The following is an 18,323-nucleotide window of genomic DNA, read 5'->3' on the forward strand; positions in this document are numbered from 1 at the left end:
AGCTAGGAGAGAGACCTACCCTGCCCCGAGCAGCCAGGCCTGCAAGCATGCTCCTAGCTAGCGATCTGCCCTCCTGTTCTCTTTGAAGCCTCTTTCTTCTCTTTCTAGCCCTCACAGCCACTGTTGGCTTCTCCAAGGTAATTGGCTGCAGGAAGGGAGGAGAAGGGGGCACAGTAGGAAATGCCTGTTGGATCAAGTTGCTTTCTTCTCTGCTGGGGCTGGGGCATCCAAGGCTGTGCTGTGGGCTTGGAGCTGGGGAAAGCAGCTCTGCTAGGGAGGCTGTGCGGCAGCTCAGAGCTGCGCCCCGGCAGCACGTCCCAGCCCAGATATCAGCTGTGTCCCTCCGTGCAAGGCAGAGAAGCTCTGCCAGCGCAGCTGACACCCAGCCTATCTCAGATTGCAGGCACCATCTGTGCGAGCCCGACATGAAGCTGGTGTGGCCAAGTGCCAAACTCCTGCAGGCAGCAGCAGGTGCCTCCCTCCGTGCCTACCACTGTGTCACCAGCAGTGTCCTGCCCCTGCTGCTGGAGCAGTACACCAAGCACCCGCAGGTGAGGGGCACCCCAGGCTCTGCGGTCACAGGCAGCAGGGCTGAGTGCAGCTGCTGGCTCTGCAGGGCTTGGTGGGAGCAGGGTATGAAAGTGGATGTCCTTCCCTGGCTGCAGGTGGGGACCCTGTGGGCACCCTCTGGCCTTGCAGCGCTGGGCTGAGGCATAGCTATGTCCCAGCAGTGACAGTGATCTGGGTTGCTCTTTTGTGTCCCTGCAGAGCAGCCAGAGGAGGACAATCCTGGAAATGCTGCTGGGCTTCCTGGAGTTGCAGCAGAAGTGGGGACATGTGGAAGAAGGTGAGGCTGGCTGGTCCCTCTGGAGGCACCGTGTCCTAGGGGGCTGCTGGCTCTGACCACCTTCCCCATATGCTGGCAGAGGGGGAAGGCTCATTGACCTGGGCGGCTGTATGTGCAACTCTCTACCATGTCCCAGGGACCCTGCGTGGCTAGGTGTCAACCAGCAGGGCCCCAGAAAGGGTCTGTCAGGTGCCGTGCTGGTGGCTGTGTGGTGACAGCCAGGCACAGGCAGTGACTCCATGCCTCTCTCTCTAGATGAGAGCACTCTGCTGTCGCTCCGAGCCCCGGTTTGCTCTGTGGTGTTCTCGGCGCTCACGGATCCCAGTGTGCAGCTGCAGCTGGTTGGGATCAGGGCACTGACTGTCCTGGGCTCCCTGCAAGGTTGGTGCCTTGTTTCCCTTGGGGACGCAGAGGGAGGTGTTGCCCTGTTCTGAGAGACATGGTGCCACATGGCTGCTGGGATGTCCTTGCCTGCTGCCTGTAGGTGAACAGGAGCAGTGGCAGCATTTCCTACCCAGGCCATGAGCTCCAGGGACACTTGGTCTCTCTCTTGCCTTGTTATGCTGGGCACCATGTATCTCTGGTGTTTGGCATGCTGCTGCGGTGCTGCTGGCCTGGACAAGGGGGAAGGATGCTGGCCAGAACACGGGCATCTTTGCCTTTGGCCATGGGCAGGATTCCTCTACAGCTCTTGTTCCAGGCTTCCTGTCTCCCTCTGACCTGGAGCTGGTTGTGGATCACCTCATCCGTCTCGCTCTGCATGAGGAGGATTCCCAGAGCAGGTGAGGGGCGGGCTAGTGCCACTGCAGTCACCCAGACTCTCGGGAGAGGAACAAAGCCTGGCTTTGCTGCAGAGAGGGGTTGTAGTCTGGGGGAAGGTATGGGAACTGTCTGAACTAAAAGTCTATGTGGGTGTAAGAGTAAAGGGATAAACCAGGTGATTTATAGGCTGGAAATTAGAAAGTCTGGGCCTGTCAAAGTAGGGGACTCTGCTCTGCCTGCCAGTAGGGTGGAAAAGGCAGGTTGCTGAGAAATAGGTTTCTGGAGGCACCTTCTGGCCCAGATCTGTACAGCTGGTGTACAAGCAGCCCCAGGTTTGCAGTGCTCACATCAGCCCTCCCACTCTCTTCCCCCCCTCGGCAGCGAAGCAGCGATGGAGGCAGCTGGATCTCTGGCCCCCCTCTACCCAAAAGTTTTCTCTGGACACATGGTACCCAGGCTTGAAGAGGAGCTGCAGTCAGGTAGGGCTGGCAGCCTTGGGAAGGAAGTGATGTCTGGTTTTGTGGTGAAGCCTGTCCCGTTTGGCTCCTACCGGGCAGTGGGGCTGTGCCATATGGCGTAGGTCAGTGGCTCTCCTGCTTGGGGGATTCCCAGTGCAGGCACTGTGGTGCTGGCATAGGGAAGACCATACCTGGTGCTGGCAACCAGCCTGTGTGGCCGGGATCAGCCCTGTGGGGAGGAGCTGCCCAGGCACAGAGCTGGCAGACTGCCTTGGGGCTGGCATGGGCTAGTTCTGCTGTGCTGCTTCATTCCATCCACCCTGGCAGGGTCTGGGCCCTGAATGCCCTTGGGCAAGGGGGCCTGGGGTCACCCCAACACCCCTCTGAGGTGTTTTTCCTCTTCAGAGCGGCAGGAAGAGAGCCCCTGTGACCACCGCTCCCTGCGGCAGCGCTGCCTGCAGGCCCTGGCAGCCGTGTCCACCCACACCAGCATCGTGAGGGAGACTGTCCCTGTCCTGCTGCAGCATCTCCGGAAGGTGCAGAAAGGTAACGCAGCCTGCAGCAGGCAGCTCCACGGAACGTGTCTGGGCAGGAGCTGCCTCTGTTACCACTGATGTCTGGGAGAGTGGGGATGGCAGAGGTGCAAGGAGCCTGGGGCTGGGCTGTGAATCCCACTGGTGGAGAGGGAGCAGGGAGGGCTGCGTTGCCCCAGAATCCCGGTGTAGATCAGGGCAGTGGGTGCTCAGACTGTTTGATGTGACGGTGACTGTGCCCTGCAGGGAGCGAGGCCGGGAACACCCAAGACATGGTCTCCGTGTGCCAGAGCCTGCACCGCGTGGCTCTGCAGTGCCAGCAGGACGCGGAGAGCTGCTGGTACTACCACCAGACGGTGGTGCCCTGCCTGCTGGCCATGGCCGTGCAGGCTGCCATGCAAGGTAGGTGCGGGGCTGGAGTAGGAGAAGGGGAAAGCAGGCAGCTCCTCGGGCTCTCTGGCGTCCCCGACCCTGCCGCCGCCCTCTGGCAACCGCGGGCACTGCGGGCCCTGCTGCCTCCTGCCAGAGGCAGAGCAGCCGTGCCCCAGGGCCGGTGTGGGTCAGGGGGCTGTGCCTGCCTCCTCCCTCCGGGCAGCGGGCTCCAGCATGTCCCTTTCCTCCCCCTGCCTGCAGAGAGCACCCACCTGCTGCTGGCCAAGGCACTGCTGGAGGAAGAGGTGCTGGCTGCCATGGTCCCAGTCATCAGCGCTGCCACGACTCACCTGAGCCCTGAGTGAGTGATGCTGGGATGGGACACCGGGCATTCCATTGTGGGGAGGGGGCAGGCTACGTGCCCCCTGCTGCTGTCTGTTCAGGGGGACCCTGTGCCTCCTGGGAGGTACCCAGGAGCTCTCTGGTGACCCTCCCAGAGCAGCACGTTGCAATGTCTCCTTTCTCCTAGGCTGGCTACCCAGAGTGTGTCTCACGTGGTACCCCTCTTCCTGGATGGAGAGGTCTCCTTCCTGCCCCAGAACAGTTTTCCTTGCTCCTTCCAGCCCTTCGAGGTGTGTTGGGTGCTTGGGGCTGGGGTGCCGGAACAGGGGCAGGGAATGAGGATGTCGGCACAGGCTGGCAGCAAGGACCGTGATGACATGGGTGCTGTTCTTCCCCCGCAGGATGGGGAGTGCTTGGAGGCACAAAGACGCCTGGTCGCCCTCCTCATGGCCTTTGTCTGCTCCCTGCCCCGCAATGTAAGTTGGTGGGGAGCAGGGTGGAGGGACCCTGACCAGGTGGCCCCAGGCTGTAACGTGCTCTATGTCTCCTCCAGGTGGCAATTCCTCAGCAGGAACGGCTGCTCCATGAGCTGCTGGCGCTGAGTTGCTCCTGCAACTGCCCCTTCACGGCCACCACAGCTGCCAAGTGCTTTGCAGGGCTGGTGAACAAGCACCTGGCGGGTAAGGGGGCTGGGCAGGACGTTGTGGGTCCCTGCCCACTGCTGGCAGGGGAATGGCTCAGCCTGTCCCTTCTGTGTCCCCAGGGCAGCAGCTGGATGAGATCCTCCAGCTTGCAGTGAACAGGATGGAGCTTGGGCTTGCAGAGGGGCCCTGCCGAATGCAGGCGCTCACCCTGCTGCTCTGGGTAAGGACCACTGTAGGTGCGGGAGGGGGGAAAGCTGGGGGGGGTGGCAGCCTGGCGCTGACTCTGCTCTGCCTGCACAGGTAACCAAAGCCCTGGTGCTGCGGTACCACCCCCTGAGCTCCTGCCTGACAGACAAGGTAGGTGGCAGTGGGGGGATCTGATGTCCAAGGAGTCTGCCCGCTCCCCCCACGGCCAGCTGGGAACCCCCAGCAGGAGGGCACCCTGTCTCAGGGCTCTCTCCCTCGCAGCTGCTGGGCCTGCTGGGTGACACAGAGCTGGGCCCCGCCGCGGCTGACGGATTCTCTCTGCTCATGGCCGAGTCCCCGGATGTGCTGCACAAGGGCTGCCATGCTGACGTGCGCATCATGTTCCGTCAGCGCTTCTTCACTGACAACGTCCCCAAGCTGGTGCAGGGCTTCCACGGGGCTGGCCCCGGTGAGTGGCCACCCACACCCCAGTCTCGCCACCCCGTGAGCCCTTACCCAGGGGACCTGACCTGGTGTCCCCCCCTTCCCCTGGCTGCCTGTAACTGTCTCTGCTCTCCACAGACGTGAAGGCCAATTACCTGAAGGGCCTGTCCCATGTGCTCAACCATCTCCCCAAGCCTGTGCTGGTGACGGAGCTGCCCACGGTGAGAGCCAGCCTTGGTGGCGGGGACTGTGGCAGTGCAGAGTGCACAGCTGGGAGTTACTCATGTCTCCTATGTTCTCCCCACCCGCAGCTGCTTTCTCTCCTGCTTGAGGCCTTGTCCTGCTCGGACCGTGTGGTGCAGCTCTCCACACTGAGCTGCCTCCAGCCACTGCTGCTCGAAGCTCCCCAGATCATGAGTCTGCACGTCGACACACTGGTCACTAAGTTCCTCAGCCTCACCTCCAGCCCCACCATGGTGCGTGTGCCCCCTCCTTCGCCCCCCGCCTGCCCCTTTCCTCTGCCCCTTGTGCTGCCCTCACCCCTGTCTGTTCTAGGCTGTCCGCATCGCCGCCCTGCGCTGTGCCCACGCACTTACCAGCCTGCCCACAACAGTGGTAAGTGCTCCTGCTGCCTGCTCCTGCATGTAGAGGGGCAGGGGGGTCCTAGACCTCCTCCTGTGGGGCAGCCAGCACCCAGCTTTCTCATTAGGAGCCCTTTCTGTCCTACAGCTGCTCCCGTACAAGGCCCGAGTTATCCGGGCGCTGGCCAAGCCTTTGGATGACAAGAAGAGGCTGGTGCGGAAGGAGGCAGTGGCAGCACGGGGGGAATGGTGAGTGCATGGGGCTGGAACTGCCGGGGTGCTGGCGTGTTGGGGATGTGGCTGATGGCACCATCTCTGTTCCCACAGGTTCCTACTGGGGAGCCCGGGCAGGTGAGTCCCCTGCATCCCCTCCCTGTGCTGACCGACAATCTGACCGGGCCCCCGCTAACCCATCCAACTGATGCCATGGACCCTTGGAGCCTAGTACTGCCCAAGTGCTGGGGCTGGAGTGTCGGGGCTGGCAGACAGCACCCCTCACAGCAGCACCTTCCTGGCACCCACAGCGGGGAAGGAACTGTGCCACTTGTGGCTTGCCCAGCTGCTGCTGCAGCCAGGGACAGTGATGGACAGACTCGCCATGTGTGAGTGGAGAGGGCAGGCCTGTGCACGCACGTACAGTGTGTGGCAACCCATGGGCCAGAGGAATAAATATATCTGTTTTGGTAATGCTGCGGGGGGGGTCTTCATGCAGCTTGGGCTGGGATCCCAGTGCCTTTCCATGTCAAGTAGCTAAAGGTGCTGCTGGTTACAGGCCCTTACTCCTCTTTCCATGCTGGGGAATCATGGGAGTCCCTCTCCTCCCCTGTCCCCAGAAGTCTGCACCTCCCACCAGGGTAAAAGAGCCAGGCTCCCTTAAAAATGAACAAAAAAAAAATTTATTGGATGGTCTTAAAAAGGCTCCCTGGGGAGTGCTTGGGGGGCAGTGGTGCCATCCGCGCCCAGCCCTGCCGGAGAGCCAAGCTGGGCCCCGTGCTGGCCCATACCTGTGCTAGCGAGGGCAGCACCTGCAGCTAGAGCAGGGAGCAGCAGCTCTGCCGCCTTTCTCCCGGGGCTGCCTGCAGCCACCAAGGAGCCAAGAGAGCAGGCATCCAGGCACTGACACTGTCCAATGAAGTTTCCTGTGGCTCTGGCTCTGGTCAGCGATGTGTGCCAGCACCCGCCTTCCACCAGGCACTTGGTCCAAAGGGAGCTGCAGTGGCAGAGAGGGTCCCCCGTGCACTCCCCTGCCTGCGGGGGGGGACATCTGCAGCACCCAGGCCTCAGATGGCCAGGAGCGGTGCACGCTGCTTGGTCACACAAGGAGGCAGGTCCCAGCTCAGGCCCGTCCCATGGGGCAGGTGAGGAGAGGGCAGCAGGACGCGGGTGAGCCAGTGCCTGTGGGGAGAGGAGTGAGGCCACAGCAACAATCTGAAAGCTTGGTGTTTCTCAGCTCTGCAGAACTGAGCCAGGGCTGTGAGCCCATGACCCCGAGCTGCCATGATGGCTGTGCTCCTCTGCTGGGACTCTCTTGGCAAAGGGGTGCTGGGTAGGCCAGAGCTTGCCACTGGGCAGGGCTGAGGAGCCACAAGGCAGCTTGATGCCCAGGTCCTCTGTGCCTTGCAAAGCCCAGAGCAGCAGACAGCAGGGAATGCTTGCTGTCCTGCTCTGCCCCAGCTGCCCAAGGAGAGCCCCTGTCCCAGCACCCCCATGTGCTGCTGAGCCACCACCTTCCCAGCAGGGCCTTCCCTGGGGCTTTACCTTGGCATGTCCACACCCAGGAACACCTTCCAATTATCCCAGCTCCCATAACTGTAAGGGTTCCTGAAGACCTGCAGGCCAGGGACATGCACATCACATCTTGCTCTGCCCCAGCCGGCCCTACCGCTCTGCAGGCTGTGCTCACCTTGCCTTTCTTCTGCAGTCTCTGCCTCTCCTTCTTGTTGATGTGCCGCTCGATGCTGGTTTCCCCACGGGTGATGAGGGCAGCGTGCCACACTGTGAGAGCACCCAAGGCCAAAGCAACTGAGCTGGGGACGGCAAGGGACAGCAGGTTGCACACAGGCCTTCCTTCCCTAGTGCCACAACTGTGGGGGGCTGAGGCTGCCTTCCTGTACCCACAGCTGCACAGGTGGGTCAGCTCATCTAATCTCCCATGACAGAGAGCCAAAATCTCTCTGTGGCTCAAGAGCTGGCAGGGCAGGGACATCTGTGCTAAAGCAAGCCAGCTCAGCCCCTGGGCAGGCAGAGGGTGAGCAATATCACAGGGCAGGGGGCTGCATGCTGCTTCCCCCAGCACCCTTGCTCCCAGCCCCTGGGCCCCCTTACCTGCAAAGGACCCAGAGGTAGACCACGCTCTTGTGGAAAGCTCGCTGGTGGAAGGAGAAGGTGGGTGGCGGGGTCTGGTAGTACGTCTGAAAAAGGATGACAGTGGGGGTGATTACCCAAATTGCTTTATAGCTTGAAGCCAGACAGGGGGAATGCTGCACCCCTCACTGATGCAGAGCTCAGACAGCTAGAAAGGACTGTGGCTGGGGCCAACACAACAGCCAGGGTGATGGGGAGGCAGCCTGAGACAGCCACGAGACAGACAGACACCCAAGAGCTGGCACATGGGTGGGAAGCAGTGGGCTGGAGGTAAGGGGGCAGGCAGCAGCCATGGGACTGGTCAGGACACTGCAGCTGGTGCTCGGGGCAAGATGTGTACACACTGCTGCAGCTTCCCCAGGAGAATAGGGCCTGAGCAGCACATGCCAAGCAGCTGCCACCAGCCAAAGCCCCTGGAAGCTGAGTACACAGGGAAGCAGACCCCAAGCTGCTGGAGGCAGTGCATGGAGCAGAGCTGTCCGGCCAGCCCCAGCTCTCTGACATGAGATGAGCGCCAGGGCTGGTTCTGGCTGTGGGGTGCTCCCTGAGAGCAGGGACCCAGCCTGCAGGGCAGCTCTGCTCCACACTGCCTGGAGCAGCTGGGGGGCAGGGATGTCCCACCTGGTTGGCAGCCACCTGCAGTCTCTCCTTCTCAAGCAGTTTCATTCTCTAGGGGGATGGAAAACAGGGCACCAGTTACATGTCTCAGAGGAGGGGTCCCTTTGCCCTCACCCCCCCACAGGACCAGGGCAGCTGGGGGCCTCGCAGGAGGAGGGAGAGGGGAAGCAAAGTCACTACAAGGCCAGGCCTGGCCCAGCCTTGTTCTACAAGCTCAGCCTAGGGAGCCCAGGCAGTCTCAGTGCACAGCAGGGTGAGGGCCGGGGCCTGCCTTCTCACCTCGATGGCTGCGTAGGCATCCCGGAACATCTCCCAGCCACTGATGCTGCAGTAGATGCAGCCCATGGTCATGAACAGGCAGAAGGAGAAGAAGTAGCGGTGGTTGTAGTGTCCTACACAGTTGTTTAGCCAGGCTGCCTCTGGGGTTAAGGGTATGTAACCGTGACAGACCACGGGTCCAAACCCACCCCAGGGACCAGGGTGGTTCTGGGCCTGGCCCCCAGCACCCTTCCCCATGCTGGCTGACTCGGGAGAGGAGAAGGGCAGGGAGAGAAGGCGGAAACAGGGCTGGCTGCCCCTGGGAGAGTGCCACGGGTTAGTACTGCAGAAGGATACGGCAGTGGTGGTCCATCTTCAGCACGCACCTGGGAGGGAGGAGAGCAGCGCCAGTGTCAGTGCCAGCACAAGCACTGCGTTTGTGAGGGGGCAGGCAGCCCCCCCCCAGCCCTGCGGGCTGTATGAGAGATGAGGCGAGAAGCTGGCAGAGCAGAGGGGAGGCGGCCCTGGTCTCATAGTGTGGCAAGGGGCAAGGAGAAGGGTCCCGAAGGCTGACCCAAGTGCTGTGGTGAGCAGAGGGAGGGAGCCCTACCTGTTGCAGATGCTGCAGTGGTGGGTGCGAGCTGGCTTGGGGGCAATGCATTTCCTGCAGATGGAGACGCCGGTGAGATCGTCCTTGGTCTGCGCACAGGTCAGAAGAGATTTGTGCACCCAAGCCCTGCACCTGTTCCCTGCTCCCCACATTCCTTACCTCCCCTGTGACCACCCCAGCCTCCCCACCCTGCACTGCCCAGCCTAGCTGCCCTGATCTGGAGGAGGCCTCCTGCAACAATGCCACCAGGCTGGTTTAGCTGTTCCCACTGATCACCTGTAGCTGGTCTCCAGTGCCCAGCTGAGAGAGGCTGTGCTGCCAGTTCATGCCTCACCTGTGGTGGGTGCCCGGGTGAGGTGGTGATGGCCATGTAGTAGTGGAAGACGATCATGATGAGGTTCCAGTGTCCATAGGCGAGGTGCCAGCAGATCCAGGCAGGTGTGTAGGTCTGCAGGATGAGGGGCAGCAAGCAGATGTACACGATGGCCACAATGGAGCTCGTCAGCCCAATCACCAGTGCCACAAACACCTATGGGAAAGGGGCCTGGGTCACCAGAGTGGGCAGCACCTGCCCCTCATTGCCTGTGGAGAAGTACAGGCAGGATACAGCCACAGGAACCCAATCTGAACCACACTCAGGTCCCCACTCCCTTCCTGTCTAGAGCACAGGCAGCCCTGAGGCTCACTTGCCACAGCAGCACACTTGCCCCAGCCCCCAGAAACAGGTGCCCCCCTGCCCGCTGAGGGTACTCACCACACCGAACCACCGGGTGACATGGTCCACCAGCCAGTAGATGGGCTCGAAGAGGGAGTCAAGCACCACATCGCCGTTGGTGAAGGAGTTGTAGAGCAGGGAGCGGAGGCAGAGGTGCCCATAGTGCCACAGCTGCTCCGCCTGCCGCACCAGCTTAAACCGCCGCCGCCGCCGGCCCAGCCGCAGACACTTGAGGAGCAGGCGCATCACCGCTGCAAACATCCGCTGCCGGCTCCTCATCCCTGCCATGCCACACCTGGGGGGAGAGGAGCTCAGTGTGGGCAGGCCACCCTGCTGCCTGGCTGTCCTTCAGGAAGGGTCTCCCCTCCTGGACGTGCTGATGCTGGTCGCGCAGCTCCCTGCACCAACTCTGCTGGTCACCTGCCTGCGCAGCACGTCAGGGGCTCCTCCTTTACCCTGCACAAGGGTGCAGAGCAGGGGGAGCTAAGCACAGACTCCTGGAGGCTGTGGGGCCACTGTCACTGGGACTGCTCTCTGCATGGAGTTGGGGGCACAGGCCCCTCAGCATCTGGGCTCAGATGTTCTCTGGTCCCATCTCGTCTTTCCCAGCGGGGAGGGGGCTGGGGGAGCGACATGGATAGTCTGACTCAGAGGAAACTAGAGAAGGCAGGAGCATCCAGGATGCTGGGCCAGTTCCAGGGACAATCCCAGACCCAGCCCTTCCCAACAGGTTTGGGAACAGGGGAACCTGCACAAGACATATGTGGAGGAGCCAGGCCAGGATTACCCCTCCTCCCCTAGTCCCTCTCCTCACCGCCAAAAAGCAGGGCCTGGATGCTGCTTCCGTTCACCTCAACCTCTGGACCAAGCCGCAAAGGCCACCCTGCATCTTTCCCAACCTCACAGACCCACTCCAAGAGTCCCAACACTTTTGCCCTTTCCCTGGCCTGGATCCACCTCGGACAACACCATGCACCAGCGAACGAGCAGACTGGGGGCAGCCCCAGGCCAAGGCAAAGCTGCAAAGTGCTCCCCTGCCCGCTGAGCCCCTCGTCCCACCTGAGAGCCGTGCTAGGAGCGAGGAGGAACCAGAGCTGGCCCAGCAGCTGGGAAAATGATCTGCAGGGCTGGGGCCCCCAGGCCTCCGTGCAGGCAATATCCATCAATATTAAGCAGCAAGGCTGCCCCAGGGCCCTGCCAAGGCATGTTCTGAGCCTGGGCCAAGTGCTTGCCTTGGCGTGGTGCCAGGCAGTGGTGCCACACCACAGAGTCCCCCCAGCAGGGACCAGCTCCCTGTGCTGCCATGCCCACTGCACAGCCCTCAGGGAGCAGCAGGGAGGGTAAGGGCGGGAGCTGCAGCATCCAGATGGGCTGTCCAAAGGAGGCAGGGGCTCCCCTCTGCCCTGCTGGACGAGCATGGGGCTGACCCCAAGGCTGGGAGCAGCTGGACACAAGGACACCAGACCCACCAGCCCACAGGCATGGCTTCTGCCCAGGTTTCCTGTACCTTGGTAAAGGAGAGGTGGGATATGCAAATGCCAATGCCACCCCCTTCCCCATGTTTCCCCTTGACTCTGCCAAGAGCTTTCCTCTGCAACACATCAGGTGCAAAGTGGAGCAACAGCTTCCTGCTGTGCAGCCTTTGAGTGGCACTCGTCCCCGTGTTGTCAGTGTGGCAAGAAACAAAATGCTGCAGACAGCAGCAGGTCTTGGGGTCAGCCCTCCCCTCCAAACACAGAGCACCTCTCTGCCCCTCAGAGAGGTTTCCTTGCCTACAACAGCCAGCAGCTGCTGAGCAGGGAGCCCACAGGGGAGGCAGCCAGCCTGCCCCAGGGCAGGACAGCCCTTTGTTCCCAGGCACCTGCCTGCAGACAGTGGCACAGCCACAGGGAGCAGAGCCACGAACCCTCCCTGGCCCAGTCAGGCACTGGGGCTTCAGCCCTCACCCTGCCCACAGCCCTCCCCACATCCCAGTGGGGCACTGAGCCCACGGGATTGGGACAGCAACCACCAGCCCAGCCAAGACCACAAGCAACATCATGGCAGGGAGGAACCTTAGATTTGGTCCTACCCCAGGCATAGCCAGGGCCCTGCTCCTGCCGGGTCCAGCCACCCAGCCCCAGCCCTGTGGCACCCTCCAGTGGCGCCCAGCTCCCCCAGTTCAGTAGCACCCAGCCTCACGGCACCGAGACGCTCTCGGGCACCCATCACGCAACGGCTGTCCGTACCAACAGCAAAAAGCCTTCAGCCCCACAGCACCCCCAGCCTCTCCAGGCCTACAGCATCCCCCCCATTGCCTCCCAGCCCGTCCAGGCCCACAGCATCCCCCGTCGCCTCCCAGCCCCACGGCACCCCCAGCCCCCCGGAGCCCCACGGTCCATCCCAGGCCCAGGACACCCCGCAGCAACAGCCCCGTCCGACCCCGCCGACCTGCCGCCCGCTCCCCGCCGCCTGCCGCCGCCATGCCCGGCGGCCCGCCGCCCTCACGGCCCCACGGGCAAGCGCCCGCTGCCCCGCGCACTGCGCCTGCGCGCCCGCCGCGCAGAGCATGCCGGGAAGTGCCTTCTGCCGGCGCCGGACTACAACTCCCAGCGGGCAGCGCGCCCACGCTCCGTGCCCTACAGGGGAGAGCCAATAGCCGCACCGCTTACGGCCCGGCCTTGCCTCCGGAGACCAATAGGGTGAGGACTTTCTGCGGGCGAACTCCCTGCAAGCAAGATGGCGCCTCCCGCTCGGTACTGCGTCCCCGGTGAGTGCAGGCCCGGGCTGCTCGGGGAGAGGCGGTAGGGTGCCCGGGGTAGGGGGAGCATGGCAGGGGGCGGCATGGGGCTGCGGGAGGGGGGGGTTCGTCCCCGGGGGTGCGCAGGAAAGGACTGAGCTGGGGCTGCCCCGCCGCGCAGGATCGGCCGGGAGCGGGCACTGTGGCCGGGGTGCAGGCAAGGGCAGGCCTGGGGCGGTGCGGAGCCTGGGACCCCCGGGAGCGGGACCTGGACGCACGGCGCCCTGGCAGCGTCGTCCCCTGAGCTCCTGTCCCGTAGGCGAGCGGCTGTGCAGCACGGAGGAGGCCACGGCGGGCAGTGGGACTTACACCCGGCACGGCTTCATCTTCTCCTCGCTGGCTGGCTGCCTGGAAAAGAGGAGCGAGGACAGTGGGGTGAGTGCGGACACGGCCCGTGCTCTGCCCTTCCCCGGAGCTGGCCGCCGAGGCCGGGCAGCCCCTTCCTGAGTGGGGAATTGGGCTCCGAGGGGGCTCTGCCGGTGCCTGCTGTCAGCTTGGTCCCGCCTGATCCTGTGCATGGGCTGTGTCCCAAGCTAACCCTCTCTCGTCTGCTGTCCCACAGCTGCCCGTCGTGTCGGTGGTGAGAGATGCCGAGTCCCAGCTCCTGCCTGACGTGGGGGCCGTGGTGACCTGCAAGGTGGGAAGCCGGAGTGTGCTGCAATGGCAGACTGCTCAGCCTTTGCTCTCTCTGCCTTGAGCCGACCTCTGTTCCCGAGCGCGTCTGGGGTGGGATGGGGAGCCCCTGGGGCTCGTTCATACCCTCTGTACAACTCCCAGCAGAGCCCAGTGGCTCCCTTGGGTCCCTCGCTTACAAAGCAGCCAGATATTGGCGTGGGGGACGCCTGCCTCTTGACTTCGCCAGCCCTGAGGCTCAGGTGGGCAGAGGGGAGGTTTGTCTTTGCTGTCCCTTCCAGAGCTCTTTCTGGGGCAGGGTGCATGGAGGGTAGTGCCTGGGGCAGCTTGGAGAAAGGTGGCACAGACCAGGGATTAGTTTCCTTACGGTCCTGGTGGTGGGAGAGGGACTGGGATCACAGCTGGTCTTGACCTTATTCGTCTGTCTTGAGTTGCACAAGTATCATATTCCTTGCTCAGCTCACTGCCGGGTGTCCCACCTCCGCCACCACTACTTTGGTCACAAGGAGGAGGAGGAGGCAGCTGAGTGAGACATGAGCTCCCCGCATACAGCCCCGTCCTGCCTGCACCCTGCCCTTTCCCTGCCTGGAGCAGGGTGCACTGGGGTGAGAGCAGGCCTGTGCTGGCACTGATTCCCCGTTTCCTCCGGGCAGGTTTGCAGCATTAACTCCCGCTTTGCCAAGGTGCACATCCTGTACGTCGGCTCCACGCCACTGAAATCCACCTTTCGGGGGACCATACGGTAGGGAGAGGGCTAGCTTCCCCACAAGATGGGGTGCCCAAGCGCCCCATCCTCGAGGGGGGAGGAAGGCTCTTCTGGGTGGCGCGGCCAGCTGCCCTGGCAGGAGCTCTGCCCCAGGCACTGGGCAGGTGTCCAGCAAGTCCTGGCGAGCACCCAGGGAGGCCAGGGCAGCTCCTGCCGCAGGCTGGAGAGTCGCCTTCGCTCGCTGGCACTCAGATCCCTCTGTCTCCTTTTTCAGGAGAGAAGATATTCGAGCCACGGAGAAAGATAAGGTCAGTGAGGCACTGCCAGTGACTGTGCTACCGCAGCTGCCCCCACCTTCTGCTGGTGGGGGACACTTGTCCTGCCGCTGATGAGCACATCGTCACGCTGTGTGGTTTTGCCTGCTCTCTCCCGTGCAGGTAGAAGTGTACAAGAGTTTCCGCCCCGGTGACATAGTCCTGGCCAAAGTCGTATCCTTTCCCCTTGTGGTGCTGGCGGGGGGGACAGTGGGGTTTGCTGAGTCCCCGCAGGGATGCCTTTCCCTTAATCCCTGTCTGACCAGATCTCCCTGGGGGACGCACAGTCCAACTACCTGCTGAGCACGGCGGAGAACGAGCTGGGCGTGGTGGTGGCACGCAGCGAGGCAGGTAGGGACGGGCCACGGGCCCCAGGCTGGGATGGTTCTGCCTCATTGCTGTCCAAGGGGCAGCTGGTGCGGCCTCCTCCCTTTCCACATGGAGGAACGCAATTTTGGGAAGGGAAACCCCTGACATGTGGTGTTCCTAGGGGTGCAGATGGTGCCCATCAGCTGGTGCGAGATGCAGTGCCCACGGACACACACCAAGGACTTCCGCAAGGTGGCCCGGGTGCAGCCCCAGTTCCTGCAGACCTAGCAGCCCCCCAGGAGCTGCAGGGACTCTGCTGGGCTGGGGTCTGCGGGGCCAGAGCAGCCCCAGGGCTCCGGACTCCTCCACATCCGCAAGAGGCTGGAACAGCTGGACAGGCCCTCACTCACGGGATGGATTTTCTATTTCTGGATAATAAATATTTTTTGAGAGCTCCATGCTCTGCTCAGTTACAGCCCAGAGGGCTGGCCGGGGCTGCCTGCAGCACGCTGGTCTGGCTTCCCCAGCACTGTGGCTGGGAGGAAGCACGTGTTCCCAGCCCACTGACAGGGAAGGGGCACAACCCAGCAGCTTTGCCGCAGTGAGGCGAACAGCACAGAGCTCCAGTTTGTGGCTGGGCTGTGCTGGCTCCAGGCGCTTGCCTCACCAGGTTGGTTTCCCCACATCAGTGTCAAGCATGGAGAACAGCTTGTCTCCCTGCCCCTGCACTGATAACCGGTACAGGCTGCGGCTGCGCTCAACCCCCAGGGTGCTGCATCTCCTCCAGCCACACACACCCTGCCTGCCTCTTGCGGACAAGGGCGTGCCACACCCAGCGTCCTGAAACCACAGAGCAGTGCGGTGCGGCCCTCTCCGGCAGCGATTGCGGAGCTGTGCTTTGCTTTCCCCCAGCCCATCGGGCCTACCGTAACCTCACGTCTGCACCCAGCAGCAAAAGCTGCCTTGCACACATGTGATGACGGGACCCCGAGGGAGGTGCCGGGTGAGGGAGGGAGCCACACGCCCAGGAGCACGTGGCCCAGGAAAGCGCAGACACCTCGTTATTGCGCATTACTCCTTTATTGAACTGGAACAAGACAGCTGCTATGGTCGGACAGTTACACTGACCCCGTGCAAGCCCAGGCTCGTGGTGCCAGCAGAGGGGGAGGCCACAGCGACAGGGCCACATACACACACACAGGATGGGGCACAACGGCACCTGCTTCACCAGCAGGACTAGGATGGGCTTTGGCTGGGGGAAGTGTGTGGCAGACACAAACCTCTAAGCACCCCGCTCCCTCCCTCGCCCTTGTCCAAAGGCAATAATTTAAAGCAGGGGCTGGCAGAGCTAGGTCCAGAGTCGTGAGTACCACCCTTGAGTGCTGTACCACGTGCACCAAAATACAACTCTTTCAGTGTCTACACATCCCGCTCCTTGTGCCACACACCCACGAGGGGATGGGGTACCCACCTTGGTCACTGCCTGCGCTGCGCTCGCCCCACTGCTCCCGGGATGACTAAATCAAGCAACAAAACTACAGTAACCGGATGACGAGAGCTGTTGGGGAAGCAAAGCAGAGGAGGAGCCTGGCACTGCGAGGGATCGCTCGGCTCATCCCCCTGCAGACGGGGCCTGAGGGCTGGGATCTCAGCATGGAGAGGTGTGCGGTTGCTGCCTGGCAGAGCCAGAGCTCCCTTTCACACCAGATCTCTGCATGCGCAGCCCCTTGCCCCCGGGCCCCCAGGCTGTCTGCAGAGGGGAGCCTGGTCCTGAGGGAACGGGCCTAATCCTGGGGAGCTGCACCAGCTCTGCAGCTCCAAGTTCCTACGGCTGTGGGGGGTGTGCACAGAGGGGTAGGGAATGGTGGGGGGCTTTACTACGTGCTAGCCTGCTGCCCGCCCTCACTTCTTGACCTTGCCCTGAGCAGCAACGGCCTCCATGGCCTTGCGCACCGTCTCCTCATCCCCCAGGAACTGCATGGGCTTGATGGGTTTCAGGTTCTTGTCCAGCTCGTAGACAATAGGGATGCCAGTAGGCAGGTTCAGCTCCATGATGGCCTCTTCCGACATGCCTGCAAACACAGAGGTGCCGTCACTTGTGGCCCCGCTCACGCCGTGCCAGCTGGGGCAGTGGGGAGAACCCTAGAGGGCTGACGTACCTTCCAGGTGCTTGACAATCCCACGCAGGCTATTGCCGTGGGCAGCAATAAGGACTCGCTTGCCCTCTTTGATCTGTGGGACGATTTCCTCATTCCAGAATGGCAAAGCCCGAGCAATGGTGTCTTTCAGGCTCTCACACGTCGGCAGCTGGTCCTCTGTCAGGTCAGCGTAGCGACGGTCCTGGGGGAATGGCCATGCTCACACAGCAGCCCATTGCAGTGTGGGAAGGCAGTGGCAGGGCTTTCATTCCCCCCACCCCAAATTCTCTGCCCGAGAACCTGCTACATGTAGGCAAAGCTGGGCTTGGAAGCAAAAAAGTGCCTTTGAGGTCTGAGCCTGTGCTCAACTACAGCTGGGGCTCTGAACCCCTCCTAGGGAAAGCCGCACATCGCTTGCTCTGGGTGAAGAGACCAGAGCAAACATCCACGCACGGGTCATGGGACTAATGATTAACAGAGGTATCATCCCCTCTGCTTTGAATCTGTCTGCTCAATGCACAGGGGTTCAACTCCCCAGGGAAGGAGTGGGACAAACTCAGCCCAACACCGACCAGCACCACGCACAACAGTCCTGGCTGCTGCAACAGACAGAGAAGACCTTGCGAAGGGAGCCAGACCACACTGCAGCGACCTAAGGTGGCTTTTAGGAGCCTCCCAGCAAGGGGGACGAAGAGCAACGGGTCTTACCTTGCTGATGGTGCTGTAGAAGGGGTGATCGGACTGCATGGGAGGTGGAGGGATGTCGTATGAGCGCCTCCAGATCTTCACCTGCGCCTCGCCGTGCTTTGCCGCCGTCTCAGCCTTGTTCAAACCAGTGAGAGCCCCATAGTGCCTCTCGTTCAGGCGCCAGGTTCGGATAACGGGTAACCACATCTGATCGATGGCATCCAGGACGGTCCAGAGGGTACGGATGGCCCGTTTCTGTACCGAGGTGAAGCAGATGTCGAACTCGTAGCCAGCATCTGGAAAAGACCGGGGAAAGGGTGGGGGCAGGGGACAGGACACCGGGGAAGTGAGTGCTGGGCCTTACGCAACCGGTGAGGGGCCAAGGGCGGCAGCCTCACCGCGCCGGTACCGGTCGCGTCCCCGCCGCCGCCGGCCCGCCCCTTAGGGCGGGCCGGCGGCGGCGGGGACGCGACCGGTACCGGAGGACACCCACCCCCCCCCGCCCGGTACCTGAGGCTCTCCCCTCGGTACTGGAGGCCCTCGGCAACGCAGGGCCCCAAAACCACCCCCCCCCACACACACACCTCATGGCCTAACCACCCCCACCCCCCTCCCACCCCGTTTTACCGGTCACCGTTACCTCGGAGGGCCTCGCCGCCGCGCCGCGCCTCTTGTTGACCGGCGGGGCTGAGATCGGCATCGTACCAACCGCTGAAGCGGTTCTCCAGGTTCCAGGCGCTCTCGCCGTGGCGGACGAGGACGAGGCGGTAGGCGGCCATGGCGGAGGAGCGGAGCTGAGGGGAGGTCGGTGCGCGCGCGCTCTCTCCTCACGCTGCTGCCGCGCGCGACTGACGCTACCGGCGCCGCCCCGCCCCTCCCCGCGCGGCAAGGCGGTTGGGGGGGGAGGGGGGAAGTGGCGCGCATGCGCAAAGCGGCGGGCGGGCGGAGGCGCACGTACCGCATGGCGCCGCCGCGAAGGGCGGTGCGACCTTCAGGGCGTGACGTCACCACGCCGTAAAGCAT

At 62.8% G+C, this 18,323-nt stretch overlaps 4 protein-coding genes across 12 annotated transcripts in view; 2 read left to right on the forward strand and 2 right to left on the reverse strand.

The window, feature by feature from the left end:
- The window catches only part of MMS19 (MMS19 homolog, cytosolic iron-sulfur assembly component), a 42,700-nt gene extending 36,844 nt beyond the window's left edge, over nucleotides 1-5,856 (forward strand). For 4 of the 5 annotated variants that reach the window (XM_069796764.1, XM_069796761.1, XM_069796763.1 and 1 more), the window contains 19 exons: nucleotides 397-551; nucleotides 769-847; nucleotides 1,103-1,228; nucleotides 1,536-1,629; nucleotides 1,991-2,088; nucleotides 2,473-2,613; nucleotides 2,847-3,002; nucleotides 3,234-3,333; nucleotides 3,502-3,604; nucleotides 3,716-3,790; nucleotides 3,868-3,994; nucleotides 4,078-4,178; nucleotides 4,259-4,315; nucleotides 4,427-4,613; nucleotides 4,727-4,809; nucleotides 4,900-5,064; nucleotides 5,144-5,203; nucleotides 5,318-5,418; nucleotides 5,497-5,856. In XM_069796764.1, the coding sequence (XP_069652865.1) occupies nucleotides 397-551; nucleotides 769-847; nucleotides 1,103-1,228; nucleotides 1,536-1,629; nucleotides 1,991-2,088; nucleotides 2,473-2,613; nucleotides 2,847-3,002; nucleotides 3,234-3,333; nucleotides 3,502-3,604; nucleotides 3,716-3,790; nucleotides 3,868-3,994; nucleotides 4,078-4,178; nucleotides 4,259-4,315; nucleotides 4,427-4,613; nucleotides 4,727-4,809; nucleotides 4,900-5,064; nucleotides 5,144-5,203; nucleotides 5,318-5,418; nucleotides 5,497-5,524 (2,036 nt within the window). In that variant the 3' untranslated portion in view covers nucleotides 5,525-5,856. The remainder of the gene's footprint in view (nucleotides 1-396; nucleotides 552-768; nucleotides 848-1,102; nucleotides 1,229-1,535; nucleotides 1,630-1,990; nucleotides 2,089-2,472; nucleotides 2,614-2,846; nucleotides 3,003-3,233; nucleotides 3,334-3,501; nucleotides 3,605-3,715; nucleotides 3,791-3,867; nucleotides 3,995-4,077; nucleotides 4,179-4,258; nucleotides 4,316-4,426; nucleotides 4,614-4,726; nucleotides 4,810-4,899; nucleotides 5,065-5,143; nucleotides 5,204-5,317; nucleotides 5,419-5,496) is intronic. The other variant, XM_069796762.1, reaches the window with a different exon arrangement.
- Nucleotides 5,857-6,051: 195 nt separating this feature from the next.
- On the reverse strand, nucleotides 6,052-12,266 carry ZDHHC16 (zinc finger DHHC-type palmitoyltransferase 16). Of its 3 annotated transcripts, none has more exons than XM_069796771.1 (11): nucleotides 12,165-12,266; nucleotides 9,774-10,029; nucleotides 9,354-9,467; nucleotides 9,020-9,108; nucleotides 8,767-8,795; nucleotides 8,431-8,564; nucleotides 8,155-8,202; nucleotides 7,495-7,580; nucleotides 7,073-7,196; nucleotides 6,928-6,998; nucleotides 6,052-6,564 (listed from the first exon to the last, which is right to left on the reverse strand). In XM_069796771.1, the coding sequence occupies exons 2-11, from the start codon at nucleotides 10,020-10,022 to the stop codon at nucleotides 6,450-6,452; spliced, it is 1,059 nt and encodes a 352-aa protein (XP_069652872.1). In that variant the 5' UTR covers nucleotides 10,023-10,029; nucleotides 12,165-12,266; the 3' UTR covers nucleotides 6,052-6,449. The 3 variants fall into 3 exon arrangements, with proteins under 3 accessions (XP_069652872.1, XP_069652870.1, XP_069652871.1); XM_069796769.1 differs by having other exon boundaries at nucleotides 9,354-9,548; nucleotides 12,165-12,263; XM_069796770.1 differs by lacking the exon at nucleotides 8,155-8,202 and having other exon boundaries at nucleotides 9,354-9,548; nucleotides 12,165-12,263.
- Nucleotides 12,267-12,370: 104 nt separating this feature from the next.
- EXOSC1 (exosome component 1) lies at nucleotides 12,371-14,933 on the forward strand. 3 transcript variants are annotated; one of them, XM_069796776.1, is made up of 8 exons: nucleotides 12,371-12,483; nucleotides 12,773-12,888; nucleotides 13,076-13,150; nucleotides 13,800-13,888; nucleotides 14,127-14,160; nucleotides 14,290-14,340; nucleotides 14,433-14,517; nucleotides 14,657-14,933. In XM_069796776.1, the coding sequence occupies exons 1-8, from the start codon at nucleotides 12,453-12,455 to the stop codon at nucleotides 14,761-14,763; spliced, it is 588 nt and encodes a 195-aa protein (XP_069652877.1). In that variant the 5' UTR covers nucleotides 12,371-12,452; the 3' UTR covers nucleotides 14,764-14,933. The 3 variants fall into 3 exon arrangements, with proteins under 3 accessions (XP_069652877.1, XP_069652878.1, XP_069652875.1); XM_069796774.1 differs by having other exon boundaries at nucleotides 12,438-12,483; nucleotides 12,635-12,888; XM_069796777.1 differs by lacking the exon at nucleotides 13,076-13,150.
- A 603-nt stretch (nucleotides 14,934-15,536) lies between these two features.
- PGAM1 (phosphoglycerate mutase 1) lies at nucleotides 15,537-18,169 on the reverse strand. Its single transcript, XM_069796773.1, has 4 exons — nucleotides 17,941-18,169; nucleotides 17,322-17,596; nucleotides 16,635-16,815; nucleotides 15,537-16,547 (listed from the first exon to the last, which is right to left on the reverse strand). The coding sequence occupies exons 1-4, from the start codon at nucleotides 18,077-18,079 to the stop codon at nucleotides 16,378-16,380; spliced, it is 765 nt and encodes a 254-aa protein (XP_069652874.1). The 5' UTR covers nucleotides 18,080-18,169; the 3' UTR covers nucleotides 15,537-16,377.
- Between the last annotated feature and the right edge of the window lie 154 nt (nucleotides 18,170-18,323).

Source organism: Haliaeetus albicilla, chromosome 11, assembly GCF_947461875.1.
Source record: "Haliaeetus albicilla chromosome 11, bHalAlb1.1, whole genome shotgun sequence".
NCBI lineage: Eukaryota > Metazoa > Chordata > Aves > Accipitriformes > Accipitridae > Haliaeetus > Haliaeetus albicilla.